Source organism: Elephas maximus, chromosome 8 (genome assembly GCF_024166365.1).
Source record: "Elephas maximus indicus isolate mEleMax1 chromosome 8, mEleMax1 primary haplotype, whole genome shotgun sequence".
Taxonomy (NCBI): Eukaryota; Metazoa; Chordata; class Mammalia; order Proboscidea; family Elephantidae; genus Elephas; species Elephas maximus.
Window position 1 is genome coordinate 123571380 of NC_064826.1, and position 12563 is coordinate 123583942.

A 12563-nucleotide genomic window follows, 5' to 3' on the forward strand; every position below is an offset into this window, starting at 1 on the left:
CAATTTTATTGCCTTAAAAAGAATTCAAATACTTCCATCTTTTAAAAACAATTTAGGCTGAGGAGAAGAATTAGATCCGTGCAGAGAAGTGACTTGCTTGAGCAGGATTTAAAGGGGTCATGATATTAACCTTGAACTCTGATGCTTTCATTTGAGCAGCGGAGGCAGGGTGGTTCTTGCACTGGGAGTCCCGCTGTGGGTCTGGTCTCGGGCTGACAGCCAGGCACAGGGGCAGTCCTCTGGGGCTGGATGTGACTTTTGTGCCCCAAACTGTCCCTATGCCTCCCTCCAGCAGCGTGGATGCTGTTGTTTCTGGAGTCAATCTTTGAATGCAGACAGAACATTTCCAGGCTCTAATATCGAAGTGGAGATGCCCATGGGATGGATAAAAAAACATTTCTAATCAGTTTTGGACATTGCTTTGCTTGTATCTGGGAAGCACTTGAAACTGGAGCTGAACAGTGATGAGTGTGAGAAATAACTAGGTGCAGACGCCTGCCATCCTGGGTCCCATGCCTCTGCTCCTTGGGGAACGCTGTCGTCAGGGTGTCCACAGCTCACTGCAGAGGGGACAGCTTCCCATGCCCTGTCAGAGCAGGGTACAAATACGTTTAGGAGGTCTTTGCTCCGTTGTGTATCTTGGTCCTCCATAGGGACTGTGTGATGGTGTCCAGCATGGCCAAGTGCTGGGAGCACCATTTTTTGTGAGACAAAATCAGATCAAAAGGCAGAGCTCCTGCTACCTCCATGAGGACTCCAGCCTGGGTATGTGTGAGAGTGATAACATGAAGGACCATATTTGGCTTTTGTGCCCAATAGGCGGCAGGGAAATTATGGACCACTGATTAAAATCCAAATATCCATCAGCCGATACTCATCACCCCAGCCTGGCTTCCCTCCTTGAGTTGATCTTATTAAACAGATCGTGCTTGCTAGCAGACTCCATTTCATTTTTCTGCTGATATTAACATTTCCTCATAAATTGTCCACATGTAGCATCTTTTCACTTTTTATTAGGGTAAATTGCACTTCCTGCAAGCCCAGGAACCTGTCTCTATTTCATCTCAAGGATCCACAAATGGTCAGTAATGAATCTCTGTGCCCAGACGCTGTGGGCTGGTGTGCCTGCCCCCCGCCCAAACAGGACAAGCAGTTTGAAGGGCTGTTTTTCTCCAATGAGGCAAACAGTGAGGATGGAGGCCAGGTAGTTCTAATGATTGACTAGAAATTGTTCCGATCTATTGCATTTTTAAATGTATTTGGTCAATATATTTATTTTTTTTCCAATAGCAACATCATGTTACTCTCAGATCAAAGCTGATGGCAAAAAGACCTAATGATGAAAACTCTCCAGTGTTGCAATAGTATCATTTTAAATACCATTGATTGGCCAAACTGGCCCAGATTTACTGAGCTTTAAGCACGGTCTATGGGATGTACGTCGGGAAGGTCAGCGCTCAGCACAAAGAAGAAACAGTTGCGTTCTATAGGAAAGCTCTAGACTTAGGCCATGTTCCCCTGCTCCCCGAGGTCACAGCACCTTGCACGTGCCCACTTTTCCAGTTCATTCTCATGGCGATCCCCTGTGTGTCAGAGCTGAACTGTGCACCATACAGTTTTAATGGCTGATTTTTTGGAAGTAGATCTCCAGGCCTTTCTTCTGAGGCACCTCTGCTGAACCCAAACCTCCACATTTTGGTTGGCAGTGGAGTGCTTAAGAGTTTGCACCACCCAGGGACTTTACACATGGGGTCGCCATGAGTCAGAATCAACTCAATGGCAACTGATTTACTGGTTTTTCTTTCAACCTCTGGTTCTCTCGGACGTGTAGAAGGGTTCTATTTTCAAATACAAACAGAAGCTGTCCTCACTTAGTGCAGCAGGGTGTTAACCAAATTGAGTACATATCGAAACCATGCAAAGCATGGATTCAGCCATGCGTCCATTCATTCTACAAACCTCCTGCATTGTTCATTGTGCTGGAATCTCTGTCAACAAGAGATTGCGATAACCCAGCCAGGCCTTGGCCCTTGAGTAGCTCACCTGGAGGGACTGGAGGCTGCTCCCATACTCAGAAATCCTTTGACAACCGAGGAGTTCTGGAGGGGGGGGCAAGAACTCAGGAAGGCAGGATTATGACTTAGCGGAGGCACTGTGGCTCCCCCGGCCTCTGCCACCCAGGCATCACCACCATCTGTACTGCCTCCTGGCATGTGCTCGAGGTGGCATCAAACCTCTGTGAGGAATGCTGAGAACGCACTTTGATCCCTCTGTCCTGCATTGGCAGGGCGTGTTGACCAGTGCGTGGGCTTTGGCATCTGAAAGGCTGGGTTGTACTGCCTTGGTTGCACTGACTTGGTACGAGACATTAGGCAAATTGTGTCTTCTCTCTGAGCCTCAGTTTCCCCATCTGTAAACTGCAGATAAGAAGCTCTTTTAGTGGCTATGTGAGGATTCAGTGTGGTATCAGATGAAGTAGACAGGCTCAGGGCCATGCAGAAAGTGTCGAGGGCCTAGCACAGGACCTAGCGTGGAGGAGGTGTTTTTACAGTGAGCGATTGCCCCAGCCAGCAGCCAGTGCTCTCCTCCAGCTGTGTCCCAGGCAGCACCCTCCCTGAACTCATGGAGGCCGTGCACATCTCTCCCAGCAAAGGGCCCTCTCTGCATCCCAGAGTTGTATTTTGAAGCTGCAAAGAGTGAGTTCTGAAACACCTTCCACTGAAGGCCTTGCTGTAGGTGTGGACTGTCTCCACCTTCCTCCAGCGATGCCTCACCCATGCTGAACTCTCTTCTTTTATGCTGGGCTGGGCTTCAAGGAAGTTCCAGCAAAGATGAGTGAGTTGGGAACAGATGGCCTGGTCAGGAGGGGCCAGCTCCTGGGCAGAGCTTCTGAGAAGAGATTGGGAAAGGGACTAGCAGAAGGTCCAAGGTCCCCAAGTGGGACCTAAGAGTAAGGATGTGGGAGCCACGAGGGACTTCGGGAGAATGTTACTGTACCTTTCTGGTGAAAGCAAGGCCCAAAGAGGCTCCAGAGATAAGGTTAGGGTAAGCAGGACAAGTTGAAGGCTGAGAATCTCAGGTCCCGCGGAAGCCTGGCACAGCTGCAATGTGCTGTGATAACTGTCCTTTACGGGTTTCCTCATGGCTCTGGGCATTGCTGCTGAAACTTGGACCCCGTGGTGTCTGCATTGCTGATTTCCTTGTGATCAGGTTCTTCATCTCATCCACATCTCGCAACCAGCTACTCCCCTTTGCTGCAAATGAGGAGGCGTTGCATCCCCTCTTGTTTCAGAGGGGTGACGCTGCACAGAGAGAATGGCTCCTAAATAGTGTGTTGTTGCAGAGGCAGTGGTGGGTCTTTAAAGTTAGCTCAGTATTTGTCCTTGGGAAAATGCCAGGCCCTGGGCTCCGTGGGGAGAATGTTCTGAAATGTTAGAGTTGGGGTTTTAGAAAGATGCTAATTGCTGACAAGCTTTCATTATCTCGGTTCCCAGTGTTGAGAGTGTGCCTAGATAAGTGGCCAACAATTAACACATACATAAATAATCGGTGGCATTTGCACTTTGTAAAATAAGTCCTTAGCGGTGCTGCTGGAAGGCTTCCATGTGGAGGTTTTTTCTACTTCATTTACTATTCCTTTAGGCCAAAACAAAGTGAAAAGGCTCACAGTTAAGAAATGCAAGTGGAATAATGGTCTCAGGCTTCTCAGAACAAGTTAACCTGGAAAAGGAAGACCTCGCTGCTAGGAATGGGGCTTTCTCCGATATGAAAACAGGAATCATTTTGTTCCCATTACCATGGGCTGGGCCCAAGCCCAGAGGCTTGCTTGCCTGTTCTGCCAGTTGTCCATGCCTTTTGGGGAGCAACATGACCAAGGGAAAAGAACATAGGTTGTTAGACACAGACAGACTGAGTGCATATCCAGTCTCTGCCAGGGACTAGCTCAGGGGTCTTGTGCAAGACATGCATCTGGATCTAGGTCTCGGTTCCACCAGCTGCTCTTTGGAAACCCTACAGGGCAGTAGAAAACCCTATAGACCCTCTGTCCCACAGGGTTGCTGTGATTGGAATCGACTTGACTGCAACAAGTGTTTTTTGGGTGCACTCAAGGCCATGGTGCCCAGCTCCAGGAGAGACTTAGGTTCACATTCCCAGGTGAATACAGAGAACCAGCCTCCTCTCTGGCTAAAGGTGAGTGGCTGAGAGCCACCCTGAGCAGGAGGCTGGCTCACTTCACCATCTCCCACTGGGGAATGTGACAGAGGGAATTCCCTCTGTTATCTGTGTGTTTCTGTCTACACATCTCTGCAGTTGCCTACAGAGTTCCATGGCCTTGGACCTACCTGTGGCAGAGATGGGGGAGGTGCCCATGCAGGGCTACCTTGAGGAGGCATGCTCACTACCTTGCAGTGGTGTGGTTGTCTTTTTACCACTGTTGATGCCATAGTGGTGGGGACGAGGCTACCGGTCTGCCCCGTGTCCAGGGGAGTCAGTGGCAGCTGCTGCGGTACCGTGAACCCAGCCTGTTGAGTGGAGGAATGAATGAACGCGGGGTTATGCATATGTACAAATTCAAGAGAGACCATTGAGTAATGATCAGGTGGGGCCTGAGTGGAAGGAATGGTGAGGGCTTCATGTTAACTGATCATCTATAATGTGCCTCTTACCGGACTGAAAACTCCACATGCAATTTCCTTTAATCCTCACAATAACTGCATGTGGGAGGGGTTGGTCTTAAATTAAAGCAGACCTTGAGATGGAGATTTGTGTGAAAATGATTTATTAAGAAGTGTCCCTAGGGGAATTAAATAAAAGAAAACCAGGGAGGGATGAAGAGGTGGAGCAGGCAGCATTTCTGGGCAGGGAAACTCTTCTGTGTGATACTGTGATGCATTGTTATTATTATGCATTTGCCAAAACCTGTAGGAGGAGACAACACTGAGATTGCACCCTAGTCGATAATAATGTGTAGATGTTGCTTCCTCAGTTGTAACAAAGGAACCATAAGGATGCGAGAGTCCGTAATGGGAGAAACTGAGTGCAGGAAGAGAGGGTAAATGGAAACTCTCTGTACTTTGTGCTTAGTTTTTCTGTAAACCTGAAACTACTCTAAAAAATAAAATTGATTTAAAAAAAAAAAGAAGAAAGGAAGTAGACAACCAGTGGGGAGTAGGGCAGCAGAACAGGCAAGTGAAGGAAGCTGCGTCAGCAGGCACTGTCCAGCCAGGCAGTTTTGGCTCCAGCCCGCAGAGGAATCCGGCAGCAGTTGAGAAGCCACTGCAGAGAAGTCCCCATAAGGGATTGAGGCAGCTGGGAGTTTTATCCCTGGTCATCTCAGTCCAGTCCTTGGCTAAAGATGGAAATTTCTGGGCACTGCAGCTACCAAGCAAATTTCCCACAGCTGGGGGGGTCAATGGGCAGCAGAGTGGCAGGTGTCGGCTGTTGGGTGAGTCTACTGGGAGCCCCAGTGCTCAAAGCCTAGCAGGGTGAGGGCACTGGGCAGAGCATCCCTGTGGGCATGGAAACTGAGGCTGAGAGAGGCGGAATGACTTGTCCAGGAGCACTGGCTAAGATGTGGCCGAACTGGGATTCGAACCACAAGATCTGCCTGCAGGACTCCCCCATACCCTGCTTGCTCTGAAGACGAATGGGAGGACCCTGACTCCCCCTGATTCAGACCTAGCTGTAGAGGAGAAGGGAAAGAGCTGCCATGGAAGGAGAATAATGGTACTGGGCGGGACACCACCCACTGGGCCGAGAGCATTCAGGGCTCTTCCCACAGAGCTGACAGCATTAGCAACTGTGGAGCATGGGGGGTGGGGGCTGTTCGTGCTTAATCTGCAGTAGCTTCTCATTCTTTCCATCTATCCCAATCCCTGTGTAAGTTGTACCCTCAGCTGTAGCCGAACACTATCTCCGTATAGGGAAAGAGGCTTCATAAATTACCTTCATCCTTAATCAGTGAGAGAAAGTAGAGCAGGAAAGTTAGCCAGTTTTCCTGTGGGATTTTTCTGATCAGTTCTCCCCATCAGTATCTTCCATGCATGCGGCTGATACCAGGTGCAAAGACTACTTAGGATAGCCAGGGCTTCCACCCACTCACTGGGATCTTGGCAGCGGAGTCTGTCCTCTTCACTGCTTGCTCCTGTGGGGACAAGCAGAGGACTGCTTAAGTGTACAAGCATGCCTACACCTTCCAATTCACATAACTGTACTTTCTGAAGCAGGGCTCTAAGCCTGGGAAGCCAAGAGATAGGATTGGGACTCTTAGAGATGTCACCATTCCCAGGGACCCTTGGGAGTGGGGCCCAGGGTCTGCATTTTTCAAAGCTCTCCAGGAAGTTCTTACCTGCATCAGACTTGAGCACCTTTGGTGTGGAACATCAGTGCTGGGAGGAGTCTTACTCCCTGTCTGTTGTGAACCTCCGTCTGATACTGAAATATTTATATGGTACTGCCTTCCTGTGACAGAGACCGCATTACTTCTGAGCATCCCATTGTATCTTTGAACCACTTGGAAAGTCAGAAAGATCTCTCCTATATTGAGTTGCTCTTTGTCTCCCTAATTACTGGAGCCATTGATCTAAATCAGCTCTCAGAGTCTGTAAAGAGCAATTCCAATCTTTCATTTGCATGGCAGTTCTTCATGTGCTTAAACACGTTTACAATATCCTTGCTTGCATGTTTCTGTGATGCTGGAATCTATACCACCAATATTTCAAAGGCCACCAGGGTCTCCCATGGTGGGTAGGTTTCAGCAGAGTTTCCATACTAAGACAGACAAGGAAGAAAGACCTAGCAATCTACTTCTGAAAATTAGCCAGTGGAAACACTATGAATCACAACAGAATATTGTCTGATAGATATAGTCCTGGAAGATGAGTCCCACAGGTTGAAAGGCACTCAAGTACACAGTGGCCACAACAATGAAGCCGAGCATACCAACGATCTTGAAGATGACCCAGAACTGGTAAATGTTTAGTTCTGTTGTAAATGGGGACCAGGAGTTTGAGCTTACTTGACAGCAACTAACAAGAAGAATGTCTCAGGCTCCATGCATTCTTTGTCACTTTAACTTGCCATCAATTTACATTGTTCTCCAGGAGCCAAGGTCCGGTCTACTGTGTCCCTCATTAAGTGGGTGACCCAGGAAGGTTGGCCCCTCAAGGGACAGAACAGGCCCCCACCCCTGGGCCTTTCCCTGAGTCATCTCAAGGTTCATCTTCTCATTTGCCCTTCTTATGGGGAAAACCAAGTGCAGGACTTGGAGTTCACCTTGTTAAACTGCATCTCTTTAGACTTGGTTCAGGGTGCCAACTTTCTGAGACCTTTACATCCATCATACGGCATTCTTCTGGCTCCGTATCATGTGCAAATTTGATAAGTGTGTCACAATGTCCTCCATGTGAGCACTAAAAATATGCTGGACTATTGAGAGTAGAGGTGAGCCAGAGCTCGGCCCTGTACTGCAGAATGTTCTCCATCCACCCCCTCTTCAAGCTCCCTCCCTCACCTCCCCACCAGGGGCCTCAGTATGGGTGTTTGTGTGCTGAAGCAAGAAATTCTGGGCTAGGCTGGAAAGCATGTTGTGCCTCCATCCCAAGGTGCTCTTCCTTCTCCCCCTCATCCCTGGGCTTCTCAGAGATTGCTGGCTCTTGAGTCCTTGTGGTTTCTGTGGAGAGGGCCTGGGTTACTGAGGATGTAGAATGGAGTGGAAGGTGTCCTCAGGACAAAGCACCACCAACTTCCAGACATACAGCTTGCCATCCTGTGTAGGTACCACCTGGAACCTTCTTTCTGAGGTAGGGGAGAGAGCTGGTCAAAGTGTGTTTAGACAAATCAATTTCCCTGCAGAAGAGAAGATTTGTGGGGATGTGGCTCATGAAGAGAAATGTCAGGAATAGGGACTCATATAGCATGAGAGAGAAGACTCCCTCTCGGGATTCAAGCTAAAACGAGGAACAAAGGTGGAACTCATGAAGGGTTGGGAAGGCCAAATTCTCCCTACTTCTTGGGAAAGGCTTGGGACTTCTTCAAATTCCATTCTGTGTGTTTGCCTCTTCTTGAGACTGAGAACTTAAAATATTTCACATTCCTTGGCAGACAAGGGCTGGGGGCAAGTGCTATCTATACTTTCCAGATGAGCAGACTGAGACAGGAGGTGAAATGGCAGTGGGGTGAAGTTGTTCCACCGCACTCCAGGCTGCCAGGCCTGTCTGTCTCTTCTCAGGGATGGTCCCCTCTCTTTCATAGGCTACAGAGGCTGGAGTCTGTGTCCTCACCCCAGCCTGGTTCAGGAAAGGCTGTCATGTGCACTCTGTGTCCTGTGGGGCGTTGTCTGTAAAGGACAAAGATGCTAAGTTTCACCTGGGCACCCCCACCAGCTGCATTTCACACACTTCCTTCTTCCCCGGCCACACACTGGCCAGGTCACGTGCAGCCCATTTTTCCTTCTCAGCCTCATTTGTCAGGAAGAATGAGTTGGATCTCTATGAGCTGACCTGGAAAGATATTCGTGATCTATGTTGTTGCTGTTGTTAGCCGCTGTTGAGTCTGCTCCTGATTCATGGTGAACCCATGCACATTGGTCTGACATGCTGCCCAGGTCTGCACCATTTCCATGATCAGTTGTGTTGTGATCCATAGGGTATTTTTAGCTATTTTTGGAAGCAGATTTCCAGGCCTTTCTTTCTAATCTTAGTCTGGAAGCCCTGCTGAAACCTGTTAGCCTCTGCTAACAGGTGGGTGGTGGCTGCTCATGAGGTACATTTGCTGGGACTTGAACCTGGGTCTCCTGCATGGAAGGCAAGAATTCTACCACTGAACTGCTACTACTCCTTCCTGATAGGTAGATTAGTAAAAAAATTACAGTTACAACCAGATGTGTATTTTATGATCTCATTTTAATAAAAACTCCTTCCTGATATGTAGATATGCACTTTCAGGTGTGACCATAAAAGCACAAGGATGCTTATGGAAAGGAACACTTCCAGTGACCTCTGGGGGATGAATTTGGAGGAATATATAGGGGCATTTTCCCTACTTTATCAGATTTCTAAAAATGTGGTGGGATTTGGGATGATTCTGAATATTTTTAGTTTCCTACATTTTTTTTTCCAAATAAAGAGAGTCATAAAAATAACATTATAAACAATAAAAAACAGACTGGGTTCGATGACTCCCTCACAGGTACGTAAATGGCCTGTCGTGGTGCCTGGTGCTCAGCAAGCCCTTGGCACATGCTAACTGTGAGCGTTCTTACAGGATGTGCTGGGAATCCATCAGTCTCTTCCACTTCCTCCAGCCTATGGTGTTTCCAACTGAGGAAGGGAAAGGCACCCCAAAAGAAAAAAAATACAACACAACCCCAAATTAGTCATTGGGTAATATCTGCCTTGGCCTCCAATACTTATATTCGACAATGTTTATAGAGCACCTACTATGTGCTGGGAGTCCCCTGGTGGTGAGACAATTAACATGCTCTGCCACTAACCAAAAGGGTGGAGGTTTGAGTCTACCCAGAGGTGCCTTGAAGAAATGCCTGGTGGTCTACGTCCAAAATATCAGCCATTGAAAGCCCTATGGAACATAGTTTTACTGATACACATACAGCCACCACGATTCAGAATTGACCGACTGCAACTGCTGGGTAGAGTGTAAGGTTCTAGGACACAACCCTGACCAAAACAGACATGGCTCCTGACTTCATGGAGCCAACAGCCTGGTGGCTGAGTGAACTGGTAACTATAGCACAGCGAGTCCTTGGGTGATGCAAACAATCGACACACTCTGCTGCTAACTGAAAAGTTGGAAGTTTGAGTCCACCCAGAGGCACCTAGGAAGAAAGGCCTGGGGATCTACTTCCCAAAACCCGAATGGAGCACCGTTCTACTCTGACACACGTGGGGTCATCTTCAGTCAGAGTCTGCTGGATGGCAGTGGTTTGTTTGTGTTTGGTACTCTAGCACAAGCAAGGTACCTACTATGAAATATGTGTGTTCGAGTGTGTATGTGCATGCATGCTGTCAAAGAACATCATTGGGGTGGGGGCTGGACATGTCCAGGAGCCAGAACAGGCCTAGTTATGCTCCTACAGAACTGAAGGCAGCTCCAAGCCCGGCTGTCAGTGTCTGTCTTCCTGGTGTTATTTCTCATGGCTAGCTAGACAGCTAGACAAGCCAGCATCAATCCTGCCTTCTGGTTTCCTGACCTCTAGCCTCAGCCTATGAGGAATCTCCCCCTCTGACTGTCCCTCCAGAAGAGGTGTTTGTAGGCTTTCTCCAGGGAGGGACCCGGCAGCCAGGAGGCGAATTGCGCCTCAGGTGGCCCTAGAAGCTGGAGCCTCTGCCTTGCCCTCAGCTGCTGCTCCAGAAATCACGAGAACAGACGTCTGTGTTCAAATGGAGCAGGACAGCTTGTTTTGTTAGGGAAAAACTCTCCCAGAGCAGTGTTTATAAAACCTATCCCGGCAATCATCCTGTGTGTCGAACAGTCTCTGGCTTGCTTCTGCTCACTTTGGTTCTCTCTTTCTCTCTGCAGGCTGTGGAGACCAACTTGGCTTCCAAGGACAGCCACTGGGTCTTTGTGAATGAGGTAAGGACCCCTCCACAGGGTGAGGGGTGGCCCCGCTGAGCCCTTTGCCCAGCAGAGCTTGGGCTAACATTTCAGGCCCCCTCTGATGTGTGGGGCTGGAGTGAGACTGGCGCCTCACGTGCCAAGCAAGGGCCTGGGAGTTGGGCTTGAACTGGCAAGATGCTCACCAGGATCAGGTGGGAACCAGGAGAAGGATCCAGACTGGCATCCACAGGAAGTCAAAAGCCAGAGAGAAGTGCAGCCGGAGTGCAAAACAGTCAGGGGTCAGGAGTCAGGCTGGAGAGGTTTGAGCAGGTTAGACAATGGAGTGCAGAAGGATTAGGGCAAAGGAAGTAGGCATCAGGTGGGACAGAGGCCACATTTTCTGCAGGCGGTTGAGGGTATGTGTGACTGTGTGCTGGCATGTGTGCCTAAGTGTGTGTGTGCACGTGTGTGTGTTAGAGTGTGTGTAGTGTATATGTGCATGTGGGCGCATGTGTTAGAGTGTGTATGTGAGTGTGCCTGTCAGTGTATGCGTGGTAGTGTGTATGTGTTTGAGTATGTTTATATGTAAGTGTGTATATGTTAGAGTGTGTGTGAGTGTATATATGTGTACATATGAGTGTGTATAATTTGTGTGTGAGTGTGTATGTGTATACGTGTGTGCACAAACCCGTGCATCTGGTGGGAATGGAGAGGCACCAGTACAATCATTTAAAGGGTGTGAGTGGGAACTCTCCCATCGCTGGGCCATCCACTAGTTGGACCCCGGCGAGGAATGGGAACACCGTGGTATCACTGTGTCCTGTTCTGCTTTCCACGGACCACACCCTGCCGAGCCCTGGCGGCTGTAAAACTTCTGGGCATCCTGCAGACTGCAGGCATCACGTGGGACTGCCCTGTCGCTACATCCCCTAGCTTTCCTGAAGAATCCACTTGGGAGGCCCCAGTGTGCTACTGCCTGAGAGCTGTCTCTAACCCCTTTTCCTGGTGTGGGCGCTCATCAGAGCGGCGGCCTTCAGCTGTTCCAAAATTAGCCAATCAGTTCCTAATGGCTTTATTCCGGAAGAGGCAAGGTTTATTATAGAGGTAATTCGTTCTTTTTTACGATGTGCGTCTCTTCATTAGCTCAGATGGCTAGAATAGTTTTGGGTGGTTTGTTTTAATAATTGTGCAGATAGTATTCGATAATAAGAGTTTACAAGGCCCACTTTTCAGTTTTTCTCCAAAGTTTCACATTCTATTAGGTCCACATCTACCTTGGGCTGTTGGAGGCATGCGGTAACCATCCGTTTACTGTGGGGTGCGCAAGGCTGTGCTGGTGATTAATAGCAGGAACCCGACAGCCACCCCACTCTTCAGAGCTGACTTGAGGCCTCCTTATTCCGTACCCACTTCAAATCCTCTGTGCTTTGCCAGCTTCTCTACAGGTTCTTGAAGTCCAGTTTCCTTTGTTTCAGAGAAAGGACACATTCCAAGTGCCCCGTAAGGTGAATGTCCAAGGCTGAGTTTTATTTTTCGATGGTTCCGCCGAGTCAGATAGCTCTGTTGTCAGTCTTTAGAAAAGTGCTCTATTTCTCCTCTCTCTAACCCGTTTCCTTTTCACTTCTCTGCATCCCCTCCCCACCCCCAGGGTCTTCTGTCTGTCCCTTCTGACTCCCTCTTCAGTACCTACGTCAATTTCAAGTAAGATGAGTGTAAGTTGCCCCCCCGGGCATTCTCCACGGGCATTGCAGGTGCGAGTGAGACCCCAGGTCACAGTATCACCAGAGGGAGTCAGGCGTGGTGCCATGCTGGAATGGCCTCACAAAAGAGCCTTGTCATGTCCCCGCCCCCCATGCCACCCATGGTCAGCAGTGCACCCTGGGCTGGAGGAGCAGAGAACACTGATCCTGCATGTGTCCTGGGCTAAGCGCTTCTGCTGGAGCAAGGGGCCCCTAGGACCCCCTCCCTGCACCTTGCTTGGCTTCCTTCTCTCTGTGGAAGCTCTT

At 49.1% G+C, this 12563-nt stretch overlaps 1 protein-coding gene across 1 annotated transcript in view; it reads left to right on the forward strand.

Moving 5' to 3' along the window:
- Nucleotides 1-12563, forward strand: part of GRID1 (glutamate ionotropic receptor delta type subunit 1) — a 984507-nt gene that overhangs the window by 566363 nt on the left and 405581 nt on the right. The window contains exon 5 of the mRNA XM_049894341.1: nucleotides 10540-10593. Within this exon, the coding sequence (XP_049750298.1) occupies nucleotides 10540-10593 (54 nt within the window). The remainder of the gene's footprint in view (nucleotides 1-10539; nucleotides 10594-12563) is intronic.